Source organism: Podarcis vaucheri, assembly GCF_965113315.1.
Source record: "Podarcis vaucheri genome assembly, chromosome: 3".
In the NCBI taxonomy this organism is placed as follows: Eukaryota; Metazoa; Chordata; class Lepidosauria; order Squamata; family Lacertidae; genus Podarcis; species Podarcis vaucheri.
Window position 1 is genome coordinate 83,734,238 of NC_138761.1, and position 12,958 is coordinate 83,747,195.

Sequence of the window (12,958 nt, forward strand, 5' to 3'; positions counted from 1 at the left end):
TAGTATACTCCCCCTCCCCCAGCAGGTTGCCTCATATTCTCCATCACAAAATAGTGGGAGGGAGCTTTATTTACTGCAAAGAGTTCAGGAAGCAGAGGAAAAATTGGCCGAAGCCCATGATTTGATTCAGAATCTAAAAGCCGCATCTTTGCAAAAGGAGAAGGAAATGGAGACTAGGATCCTAGAAATGAAAGCGCAACAAGATAAAGACCTTTTTCAGCTAAACCAAGAAAATTACATTCTTCAAACACAGGTACTGTACCTAGTTATATCCTTTCCCTGTTCAATTTTTTTTTAAAAAAACACACACTTTTAATACAGTTTCACTAAAAACAGCATTTACTATATATTTCATTTTAGTTCTGATAAAATCAAATTGGGAATCATGGCAAGCCATGGATAAAATGTTGTCTCTCATAGCTAGCTAAAACACCTTGCAGGAAGTGACCTTTTGCTTTTAGGAGAAGGCTATTTCAGCTGGTAGCCAAGCAAGCTGCTCCCCACCCCCTTAATATGTTTTGCTATATTGCAAGGAGACAGGCATAGGATACAAATAATGACGATTAAAGAGAACAGTCTGTTAAATGTACAGGAATCTGTTAATAAGGGCTTTTTCTTCCTAGTGATTTTATGAAGCATACATTATTCATAGTTCATGTTTTCTCAGCTAAATAATAGAGAAGACCTGAACAAAGGAACAAAGTTGTCAAATGCTTTGGAAAGAATTCCTGACAATGGAGAAATGCTGAAAGAAATCCAAAAAGAAGTCCAAAATCAAGAGACTCTCCTTCAAGGGTATCAACAGGTAGATATACTTAATACTGTGGCTTCACTGAGTAAAACTTACAAAGTATTTACACAGTCTGTTTTTAAAGCTGTATCCAGGTTGAGAACTATGGTGCATTGTATAAAAATAAAAGGAGAGGTGGGGAGCTTGATATTGAATTGACCAGATTGTTGAAGGTCAAAGGCAATGGCCCTCACACCACTTATTATTGAGGGGAAGTGCGTGGAACAGGTCTCAGTGTTTCGATTTCTGGGAATGGTGTTGAGAGATGACCTAACCTGGGGAGAAAACAGCAATGACCTGATGAAGAGAGCAGAGCAGAGATTATATTTTCTGAGAATCTTCCAGAAAAACAATCTCTCAAAGGACCTGTTGATGGCATTTTACCATTGTACTGTGGAGAGTGTATTAACTTATGGTCTGTGTGTGTGGTTTGGGAGCTGCACGCCCAGTGAAAAAACAATGCTCTCCAGGGTTGTAAAGACTGCAGAGAGAATAATAGGGTGCACTCTTCTCACCTTAGATCAAATCTATGGTGTCAGGTGCCATAAGAAAGCTGCAGAGATAGCGCAGGATAGTACACACCCTGGAAATTATCTTTTTCAGCTTCTGCCTTCTGGAAGAAGGTATAGGGTTATAAAGACCAGGACTAGCCACCCGAGAAACAGTTTCTACGCAAATGCAATTCTGGTTCTAAATGCAGCATAAGGAGTCTCTTTAGTATATTGTATTTTAAAATGGGGTTTCAGAGTTTTTAGGGGGTTTTGAATATTTTATGTAGATTTCCAATTTCATTGTTCTGTATCAGACAATGACAATAAAGATAGCATATATCGTTTATGAAAAGACATTGGTATCTGAAATTGGTAGATAAAAGACTGATAATGAAGGTAGAGCAGCTGGACAATTGCTGGGACATGCATGAAAATGTTAGTCCACTCATAAGCAAGGGACATTGTGCATTGATTAGTTCAATGAGGTACTTATTTATATGGAGACGGAAGAAAAGGCTACCCTTCTGGAATTTGTAAAGAGTAATTTCTAAGAAGTGTCTCTCACATGAATACATAATAACTAAGTGAATTAATCCTTGATATTTTAATGAAGGAAAATGAAAGATTATATAAGCAAGTGAAAGAGCTGCAGCTAAATAACAAGAAAAATGAAGAAAACATGTTTAAAGAGAACCAACGTTTGATGGCTGAGTTGGTGTCTTTACGGTGAGGTTATCTGAGGCTCTAATGAAAAATGTAGATGACTTTAAGCAGGTCTTAATGTGAATGTAAAGAGGAAGCTGCCCACATACTTGCGATTAAGCCCCAATGAACACTATAGGTCTCTTTTCCAAGTAAGCGTACATAGGATTGAAGTGCATGTCCCATTTTTTGTGTGGAAGGGAGTTAAACTTAATTCTTCCATTGAAATCAGCTTAATCATGCTTAGGATCACAGATATCATCTTATTTATTTATTTTAGAAAAATATATACCATTTGACTTTAGCAGCAGTCATGTATCAAAGCTGGCAAAGAGTTTGGGTGTCTTCTTTTCAGTGTCCCTTCCATTTCTTTAACTTTCCAAGAAGTAGTGTAACAATGATTGTTTATTTTATTAAATTTAGTCGCTTGTCATCTAAAGGGTCTTCAAGGAACTTACAGTGAAAAATATATATGCATGAATACATTATACCAAAGAAAAGGGTTATCATACAACACATTAACATTCCATTCGACAAAAGGGGGAGAGGACCCTCACTAACATTGATAGAAAAAGTAGTTGCTGTGTGTTAAATAGATTGAAGAGAATCATATAAATTGCACATTTTTCAGTGACAGAATACACCTACCAGTAAATAAGACCAAGGGTGCAATCCTCCACCCCCATCTTTCTCACCCATGTTTCAGTAATACATGCCATTGGGCACTCTCATCCATGAATGAGCACTGTCTTATTCTGTACAGACCTGGCATTTAGCAATAGCACCACCAAGCTGTTGGGCACAGTGGAAGAGCATCCAACAGTATTCTGGGGCTGTGGGGAGGCAGATATAGGCATCAGATGTGAGCATCTTTTGTTCCATTGCCACCACTAGCTGTGCCTGTTTTTTCCTTCTGTCACCAAGTTGCATGGTCCCCTGTGCCCTGGCTCTGTGTAACTCCCTGCAAATACATGCTGCATGCAGATTACCTTTTCACATCAACCCTTAATGCATCATAGCAGTCAACAATACAGTGCTCATCCAACCAACTCACCAACACATAGAGAATACCCATGCAGCAGGGAAGGAAGGGGGAAGGGTAGGCAGAAGACACAATAAATCACAAGAGAGAAAGTCTCAGGCGGCCTATCCCAAAGCTCACCTGGGGTACTTTAACATTCACCCACCCCTACTTCTTACCTATGGGTCCTGACTCCCACTAGATTCACAGCTTCTCACTCTGACAGTACTAGGGAAAATAAACATTCAGCAGTATTTCTCACCAGAGAGAGTAAAACAGTCTTCCAACAATCGGCACCAAACTATACCTTGACGTGACATGTGAATCAGGCCAGCATGAGTTAACAAGGACTGGATATTTAAAGAATTACTCTGATTTAATTGCAGGAATAGTGTTTCGATAGAACTACTTCAACAAACCATGAGCTGTATAAAATTAATAATCCTCTCTTTTTTCAAAATTAAACTAGAGAGCAACAGGATAAAAATAACCTTTTATCATGTGGAGTGCAGAATGCTGAATCAGCTGGGAATCAGAGTTTCACTGACCTGATTTTAGAACTTCGGGCTGCCAAGGCAAGTACTTATGCTTTTTCTTTAGACTAGTTTGCTGAAATAGTCACCACTTAAAACATTATACATTTTGCCAACAAGTTGCTATTACTATTATTTATTTATATTTCAAATAATGAAACAAACGGGCTATTTACGGTAATTTGCTGTGGCCAAGCTGCATGGAGACCTCTAAACAAGACACTATAATTTGCATTACATTGACTCTGCTGGCACAAGGGGAAATAACAAATCTGCTCCCCTCTGCTGTGCAGGTCAGGCTCTGTTTTCCCATGCTGTGGCCCCAGTATAGCAGATCTATGCCTGGAAATCTCTCACTTTATCCAGGCATCTGTGATGATGATCAGTTCAGTTCACTTCAATGGTTACAAGAGGTGTTATCCTCATGGCATGTTTTCTGTATCTCTCTTTTGTTTTCCTGGGGTGGCGGGGAATGAAGACTACCGAAAGCAATTTGCTCGAAGAGAGAAAGCGTCTAAAGCAAGACAAGCAAGCCCTTGAAGTAGATTTGATGCAAGTGAAGAAGGAACGAGATTTAGCAAGAGCCCAAATCACTTCCACTTCAGGTAAAGCACTGCTTTTGAACAGGTTAATCCTCCGTTTAATAATAAGATCTTTTACTTCACTGACTATAAAATCTGTGTTTCCATTAATACTGTATTAAGCTTTTGTGATACTGTTGTCTTGCATTAACACACCAGGGAAGAGTGAGATAATCAAGAGAGATGGAGGGGCAGTAGGTGGATTATATGTACATTGGCAGCTACCCCTCCAGAAACACCTGAGCAGGGTACGGCACAACACTTGCTTCTGTGAGTTGTCTACCAGGGGGTGGGCCTGTGTGATGGAAATCTCACAAACGAAACAATTTATCATCATACAAGCATAGGAAGCTGCCTAATGCAAGGTCCTCTTCAAAGTGTCGGGTCTTCTCCGTCACCTGATCTTGCTCCTTTCTGGAGATGCTAGAGATTGAACCCAGGACCCTTTGCATGCAAAGGAAACTGCTCACGTATGAGTTGGGGACAGGCAACAAGAGCAGTTCCAAGAGAGAAAGTATGCATCAAAGACTGGGGGCAGTAGGAGAAATTTTCCTAAATTCCTTTTGATGTCAATGTGGGATGGAATTATTGGGGGGGGGGGGCGGGAATGTTGGTTCCAGGCCACTGGTTCTTTGCATATCAGTAGTAATCTGATCTTTCTATTGTGTATTATTAGAATGGAAAGGAAGGAATAGCAGCTCTTGAAAAAGCTCTCTGCCACCACCACAGATCATCAGACTTTAAAACAATGATTTATAGCTTTTTTTTTTTTTACAAGAGTCGTTTTCACCACAAAGAGAAAATCTAAATATCTTATGGCTTTTGTAGAAAGCCTTAAGATATTTAAAATTAATTTGCCTCTATTCCCCCCCCCCAATGCCCAAGATAAGCTTAGTCTTGAGTCAGATATGCTTTGTCACACTTTTTTAATTGGAACATTTTCTTCCTAGCTGAAAAATCATATGAGATGAAGATTGTAGAAGAATCATACAAAGACGAAATTGGTCGCTTGCAGAAAAGACTCCAGTGGTATGCAGAAAATCAGGAACTCTTGGATAGAGATGCAGCTCGCCTTCGAGGAGCTAAAGAAGAAATTGATAAACTGCAGCATGAGGTGATTGCATTGTCAGACTTCCCTCCAGTACCATTCAAGGCAGTAGCAAGGCAAAGGCCATCTGAGACCAGCCAGCAAAATCTTACTTTTTCACATAGAGATAAGAGAAAAGGCTAGGGTACCATGCAGCCTGAACTTCGGGAATTTTACTTTGGGAATGTTGCTGCAATTCCCTTTTGGCCAGAGCTGAGTAGTGACACTTGGGCTGAATCCCATCTAATGTCCTTCAGGTTTCCAGCTGTCTGGGGCTCAAGCAGTTCTGCTTGCACATTTATGATTATAGATTTATCTGTCATGAAGTTCCCAAAGACATGACTTTCAGTCACAGACTGCCAAGCAAGCTTCCCCGTCTCAGCCTATGGTCTCCCTTTCTTTGGTTTCACGGTAGGTCAGGGTTTGTCTGAATCTAGGCTGTAATTCAGTTTCCACTCCAGAATATGTAGTTAGAACATTCTGCGCATGAGATTTGGCACTAACTAAACTAGGATAAAACGACCCATTCATTTACCATGCTGGTACTGATTTCCCCCTGCTGCTTAAATTACAAGTTTTGTAAATAAGATTGAGGGGATCATTTCCTATGCACCGTGGTTACCAATTTCTGTGTTTATCGTTCTTGTTCGTACACATGCAAGTCTTTAACGGTTTTAAAGAAGAGGTCGTGCTAATGATAAAATGAATGGATTGCTTACACCACTCTTCTGTGTGCCTTTCTGTGTACTGTGTAGGTGGATCAGCTTAAAAGTGAAGCTGGGAATCAGTCTGCACAACAAAAGAAACGGTTGAAGGACAGAGCGGCAGATGCCAAACGAATACAAGACCTTGAGCGGCAGGCACGTAGTACAACAATTCCCCTTAACAGTCAAGGGAGCAAGGGAGGAAGGATAGTCTCTGCCGGTAATTTAGTGTGGCGAGCCACACTCTGGCCTCTATTCTTACGAATCCATTTTCGAGATGTATGGTAGCATCGGAGACGTGTTTAGGCACTTGTAGGGCTGATCTTAATTTGTTTAGATTGTACCAGTTCTGATGTTGCACAACTGGCAAAGGGGTGATCTCGGTGTGACATGTCACCCCACTGATCGCCAGAGTTGATTCGGCTGCTAAAATTAGGTAAATGGGAGTGCTGTAGGACAGAGATGGGGACACTGTGGCCTTTCAGATGTTTGTGGACTCCGGCTGCCTTTGCTTGGCCTTGGCCAGCATGACTAGTGGTCAAGAATGGAGTTGTTGTCCCAGCAACATCTGGAGGGCTACCGCTTTCCCCATTTATGCTTTAGGAGAGAAGAATAATGGCCAATTGTCAGCACAACGAAACACTGCTTCCCATATATCTGAACTATAAATTGCAATGTTTCAAATAGCATTGTATCCAAAGGTAGGGCACCAAATTCCAGGTGGGTGAGGAGCATCGAGTGTCAGAGAAGAAACTGTAATCCAGACTTCAGATATGGGATAAGTAATAGGTAATGAAGTTTTTGCTACATGTTTATGAAAAAAAAATATTTTTAAAAAATTATATGGTCTATAGCTATTGATGTCAGAGATAATTTTGTGGTTTTAATAGTTGATTCATGTAATTTGGTGATGCCTTTTAAAGCTATTACTTCCTTATACTCTCATTTCCTGTATGTATATGTTTATGGCATATGGGAAAGAATCATACAACTAGTTTCAGATCCTCAAGGGAACTTTGGGTGTTATCATCCTAGGATCATATACAGTAACAGGCAGTGATTCTCCAGGGTCTCTGCCAAGGGTCTTTTTCATCACCTGCTACCTAATTTATTTAAGTGGTAGTGCCCAGGATTGATGCTGTTATCATCTGCATGCAAATCTCTATGAGTGAGCTATGGTCCCTTCTCTGTTCTCAGTCGACACCAGTGTTCATCTTCTTAGCATCTAGCAAACCATTTTTGCAAGAGAAGAGTATTATGATAAGGCACTGGGTCTGCTGTTCAGTTTTTTTAAAAAAGAAAAAATTGTAAAAGCCTCTCTGTGTGCCCAAACTCTTAGGCACAACTTGCTGTGTGACTTTTTTTAGATCCCAGCCATGTCTCACTAATTATAGAATTTTAAATTTGGAAGCACTATTTCTAAACATTTGCAGTGCAAAGTGCGTAGGCAGGATTACATCCATGATCTTAATTACTGGCAGTATATTCTCTGTCATTGGGAAAATGCAGCTCATGTGATTTCAGCCTAGTTAAAACACAGTAACTAATAGTTGTTGTGCTAATTTTTGAAAGGTTAAAGAAATGGAAGGAATACTGAAACGAAGGCACCCAAATTCTTTGCCAGCTTTGATATATGCTGCTGCCACAGCCACTGCTTCTGAAGGGGAAGGCAATCCATCAGCAAAAACGAATACAGTGGATTTTCTTGAGAGAAGAGTTAAGAAGCTGGAAGCCGAACTTGAGGGTAAAGATGATGAAGCGAAGAAAAGTCTCCGTGCCATGGAGCAGCAGTTTCAAAAGATAAAGGTGATTTAGACTCCACTGTGCTTTTAAACAGCAATATTGTTTTGGTGTGGCTGCGTAGTTTTTGTTTCTCCTGACGAGTAGCTTGAGCTGCTCCTAGGTTCTCCCAAGTGTTAACTGAATCCTACAGTAATGAACCAAGGAGTGGGAATTAGATCATAGTTACCTTTTATATATTCTTTAAAAACTCTTTGTATTCTAGCACCAGAAATTTCAACACCTTTAATATTATAGACATGCTCCAATGCAGGCATATTCATGGACAATAAGTCTGCTCGCTCCTGTGCAGATTCAGATGCATAGTCCTAACAAAAAATGCCTACAGCAAGTTCACTTAGGCTCAGAGGAGCATCCCAGTGGGGATGTGGGTCTAGGTGCCTATCTGCTTCCATATGCAGAACTTGCTGAATTAGGGTGCTCCTTTATCTGAGCCCTTTTATCCTTTCCTTAAGCTGCACAGGGGGTTTAAGGGAGTCACAAAACCTGCCTCTTCCCTTTGCACCCATGGAAGCATCCCATGAGCAGAACTGCATTCACAGTTAGTCTGAATACAGCCCATTGCGAAAGGACCCTGCAGATTATCTGGTCCAAACCCCTGCAATGTTCCATATCGAACCTGCAACCTTGGCGTTATCAACACTGTGCTCTAACCAACTGGGCTATCCCAGCTGTGTGTATGATGCAAATCTAATTTACCTAGGAAGCTTCACTTTATGGGGTCTTGTCTTTGCAGATTCAGTATGAGAAGAGGATTGGGGAGCTTGAGCAGCTGCTGGAATATAAGCTGCTGAACGAGCCGCAGAAGCTTCCGGACAAGGCCGCCACTCTTGCAGCTCATGAAAGAGAACTTTGTAGTGTAAATGAAGCCCACCAGATCACAGTGCAAAACCTTCAGACTGAAATAAACACTCTCAGAAACCAGTTAGCTCAGCTAGAGCTGCAGAAGAAAGCAAAAGATGATGCGGACCTCCAGTCGCTAGAATACCAGGTGGAGCAGGCTCACTCTAAAGCGAAGCTGGTAAGACTAAATCAGGAAATGATTGCCAAAAACAGAGAGATACAAGACCTCACAAAAACTATAGAAAGGCTTCAGAAAGAGAGGAGGATTATGCTCTCATCTGGCAAAGCAGATGCTAAAGAAAAGCCTTCAGGAATCCTGAAAAAGGATATTGTCAAACCTAGTCAGCTGAACCCCAGAAATGAAGAGTTCTTCCCCGGCACTCTCGATGAGAAAATATATCAGCCCCACACTTTTGCCGATTGTCATATTTCAGAAGTCCTGCAAGAAAACAGCCGTCTGAAAGGTGATGTAGAAAAGTTGACTCTAGAACTAAGCCAGGAAAGGATAAAAGCTCAAGCAGCCATGGCAAATTCTGAAAGTCTTGTAAGAAGGTAATTCACTTAACACTGGGCAGTTTTTAAAATGTGATGTTCAAGGTCACTCCTTGGCTTGGGGCAGGAGTGGGAAACCTGGCGGCATCCAGATGTTTTTGACTACAACTCGTGTCTTCTCTAGCCATTAATGGGGCTGATGGAGTTGGAATCCACCAGCATCTGCATGGCTACAGGTTTCCTATTCCTGCTTGTAGGTACACTGTTCTAATAACCCCACCACCAACTCTGGGCACAGAAAAACCATACCCTGCCATTTCTATAAATTGTGTAAATTAAGCCAATATAGAGATTTTTTTTGTAGTGTATTGTGCTTCCAACATGGGAAGAGTCACTGAACAATGGAAACCTTATCAAGCTGGAAAGCAGTGACGTCCTCTCCCCGCCATCCTTATTTTAATTGTAATGCAGCTGCAAAAGGCTGCCATTCCACTTGGGGCAGTGGTGGCTTGAAGAAGCAGGAGGAGAAAGAATGTGTTTGACCATCTTTGTGACATGTACATTTTTATTTATGTATTCCGTCTTCATGGGAGCTCAGCCTACCTGTAAATCTGGACGTGTAAATGTCACCCCAAATAATTTCACTGATACTCCAGTGTACAAGAGGAGCTTTAAAAATCAAGCCCCCGCATAGCACCACACCCTACATTTAATGTGATATGTGTTGAATATAATGCACAGTTTGGTTCTAAGGCAGCTGTCCCCATCAGTGACTAAGGGCCAAGCTAGGCATGACCTTCTTCATATCTTTAACCTTGTGCTTGTATTTTCAAAATGTAGTAGGCGCAGGAGGATATGCATAAGATTGGGGCCATGACAAGAGGAGCTTTAAACTCCTTTCTCCAACTGCATACCTGATTCGCTTTCCCCTGATGCCTACTATTTGCAATTGGATAAAAACTTCAGTTGGCACCATTTTCTCCCATGGTTAGCACTGGGTGGTAGGGATGGCATTTCCAGTTGGGACCACGGCTTCAAGCCCCTTTCCCATGTCACAGTACCTATCCTGCTGGGAAGACCACATGCCAGATATTTGTGTTTTTAAAGGGCATGCAGACCAAGGTTAATGCCAGGTTCATTTGGGGGCAAAGCCAGCGTTTTTTTAGCATTCTTATCCCTTGCCCTCCTTTTGTACATGAGCCAAGATATATTGTACAGGAAGGATTCTAGGCAGAAAAGGATACTGCTACAGGAACATCACAAGCATAAATGCACATATAAATCTAAAATTTGTTGTTTTTCATGAAAATGCTGTGTTATTTTCTGAAGTTTTCAACAAACTTCTACATGCTATTTTATTTTATTTTGCTACATTTACAGGGCAAAGGAAGATTTGGAAGAATACATTACAGCACTTAAAGCATCACATCAAAAGGAGCTGGAGAAGATTCTTTGTCAGTATGCTATGGAGCATTCAACTTCCAAGGCAGCTGAGTTAAATAGCAAAATTTCAGCACAGGAGGTGAGGAAGACCAGTCGTCTGTCTCACTGCTTCAAAAAACTGCCAGTGTTTCCTGTTTCTCAATGTTTTGTACTGTAATCTTGCCTCTGAAATATACTATGGTTATATTTTTGTATTCATTTAAGGTGAAGTTCACAATTCTCCTCCATTCCAGTGTCTTTTTGTGTTCCTAGTCATAGCTGATCTTACATGCTTAGTCAGAATTAAATTCAAGTGATCTTAATACAGCTTTACTCAACTAAAGTTCAAGTTGTTAAACCAAAGCTCCACTTACCTACTTGTAATAGGATTCAAGAGATACTTTGTTGAAAATTTCTAATAATTGAGAATCTTTCCATAGGTCTTTATTAAACATCTTCAGCAACAGGTTCGTGAGTTGCAAAGAGATCAAGAAGCGCTTGCGGTTTCACAAAAGCGAGAGGAAATTCTTCAGAAAGAGGTAATTCAGAGTATTAGAAATTTGATTATTTAAAACGACAGTTTGAGCAGGAACAACAATGTGGTGCCCAGACTCTGCCCTCTTCCCCCTTTCTGCAATTTATGTATAGTGGTACCTCGGGTTACATACGCTTCAGGTTACAGACTCCGCTAACCCCGAAATATTACCTCGGGTTAAGAACTTTGCTTCAGGATGAGAACAAAAATCGTGCTCCGGCGGTGCAGCAGCAGCAGGAGGCCCCATTAGCTAAAGTGGTGCTTCAGGTTAAGAACAGTTTCAGGTTAAGAACGGACCTCCGGAACAAATTAAGTAGGTAACCAGAGGTACCACTATATTGGCTTTGGTGCTTCGTTCTTTGAGACTTTAAGCCAGAGTTTTCCATTGCATTTTAAATGGGAAACAGGGGTACAGTATTGTACTGCAGACTGAGATATAAAACCAAAAATTAAAGCTAATTTTTACATGTGACTGAATGTGTGCATACACACACACACACACAAAAAAATACATATATACTTTGGTTTTCGAACAGCCTAGTTCTCGAACGTTTTGGCTCCCGAACGATCGAAACCCAGAAGTGGCTGTTCCGGTTCTTGAACGTTCTTTTGGAAGCCGAAAGTCCAACAGGGCTTCTGCAGCTTCCGATTGGCTGCAGCTGCAGGAGCTCTCTCTAGCAAGTGTACTTGGGATTCTAGCCTTGCTGCTAAGCTAGTGCAATCCATATGACTTCTATCCTCTTTATATAATAAATATTAGGGACATTTTAATAAACAAGTGCCCTTATTAGATTTCAGTGTGCTGCATCCCATACTGAATCAATGGGGATGGTGTGCTTACTGAATTCCTTCTGGGGAAACTCCTATCCCCAGAAATGTTTTGAGTGGGTGTAGGAGCATCTGTTGCTGCTAATGCCGTTGAGCATACACAGAAAAACAAAACAGGTAATTTCATGTTCTCAAATTTTAGATGGCAAAACTCTTAGAAGAACTTGGAGAGGCTAGAGAGAGCCAGACCCCAGAGATGAAACGGTTTGTGTGTCTAGAAAGGAAGATCAAACACTTGGAGGCCAGATATGAACAAAGAGAACAAGAACTTCAGCAGGTAAATAAAACAGGGAATTCTTCGCTTTAAAAAGTCAATGTTTCAAATGTTTGAGTTCAAATGCCCTTCAGAATGCTTAATGTAACAAGTACTTAAATTATATCGAGTCTCAAGCCACATCTAAAAAGTCTGATAGACCTGTAACCTGATTTAGTCAGTATTTAGATGTGTTGATTTGTAGAGCCCCTTCCAAAGAATTTTTAAAACAAATATAAATGAAAGGTTTTCTAAATGCTCTGATAATGAAACAGTCGGGCTTAGAAATTATGCTGCCATCTCTCATCAATGAATTTGCTTACTACCCAGGTAATACAGCAAACACAGCATATTGCGGAAGTTGAACAAATCCAGGAAACTGAGAAATGGCGGAAGCTGGCACTGTTGAAGAACCAAGAGCTTGAGAAATTTCGCATTGAACTGGATTCGATTTTGGACGTTCTACGGCAGCTGCAGAAACAGGGTGTTATTATTCCACCAGGTGGCCCAAGCATGCCGGAAAATGACTGGAAGACTAGAAAGCTCCTCATTTAATCAGTGGAACAGCTTCAATAGAGAGAGAAGATGAAGCCTTGCCACAAAAGGTGATTAGTTTTTAACTTTATAGTTGTGCCCAGGTTTTTCCTGTATACATTTATCCTGATCCTTGCTGACTTGTTTTTAGTCCTTATATTAAATAATACTAATTGCAAATTTGAAGTGCTGAACTTTTTTCCCCTTCACAAAAAAGAATCTCTGCAGTTTATTGGATGCGTTAGAAGATTTGTCTACCAAAGTAAACTATGCTCCTGTTCCTACTGCTTGGATTATAAAAAGCAGTTGGTGACCAAGCAGGAATATCCATAAGCAGCATAT

General features: G+C 40.7%; 1 protein-coding gene across 1 annotated transcript in view; it reads left to right on the plus strand.

Moving 5' to 3' along the window:
• The window catches only part of CEP162 (centrosomal protein 162), a 36,619-nt gene extending 23,823 nt beyond the window's left edge, over positions 1–12,796 (plus strand). Inside the window, exons 16-28 of the mRNA XM_082216967.1 lie at positions 26–253; positions 668–805; positions 1,895–2,007; positions 3,474–3,579; positions 4,016–4,142; positions 5,069–5,232; positions 5,961–6,065; positions 7,482–7,715; positions 8,446–9,104; positions 10,425–10,566; positions 10,907–11,005; positions 11,972–12,106; positions 12,413–12,796. Of these exons, the coding sequence (XP_082073093.1) occupies positions 26–253; positions 668–805; positions 1,895–2,007; positions 3,474–3,579; positions 4,016–4,142; positions 5,069–5,232; positions 5,961–6,065; positions 7,482–7,715; positions 8,446–9,104; positions 10,425–10,566; positions 10,907–11,005; positions 11,972–12,106; positions 12,413–12,637 (2,475 nt within the window). The 3' untranslated portion in view covers positions 12,638–12,796. The remainder of the gene's footprint in view (positions 1–25; positions 254–667; positions 806–1,894; positions 2,008–3,473; positions 3,580–4,015; positions 4,143–5,068; positions 5,233–5,960; positions 6,066–7,481; positions 7,716–8,445; positions 9,105–10,424; positions 10,567–10,906; positions 11,006–11,971; positions 12,107–12,412) is intronic.
• The last annotated feature ends 162 nt before the right edge of the window (positions 12,797–12,958 follow it).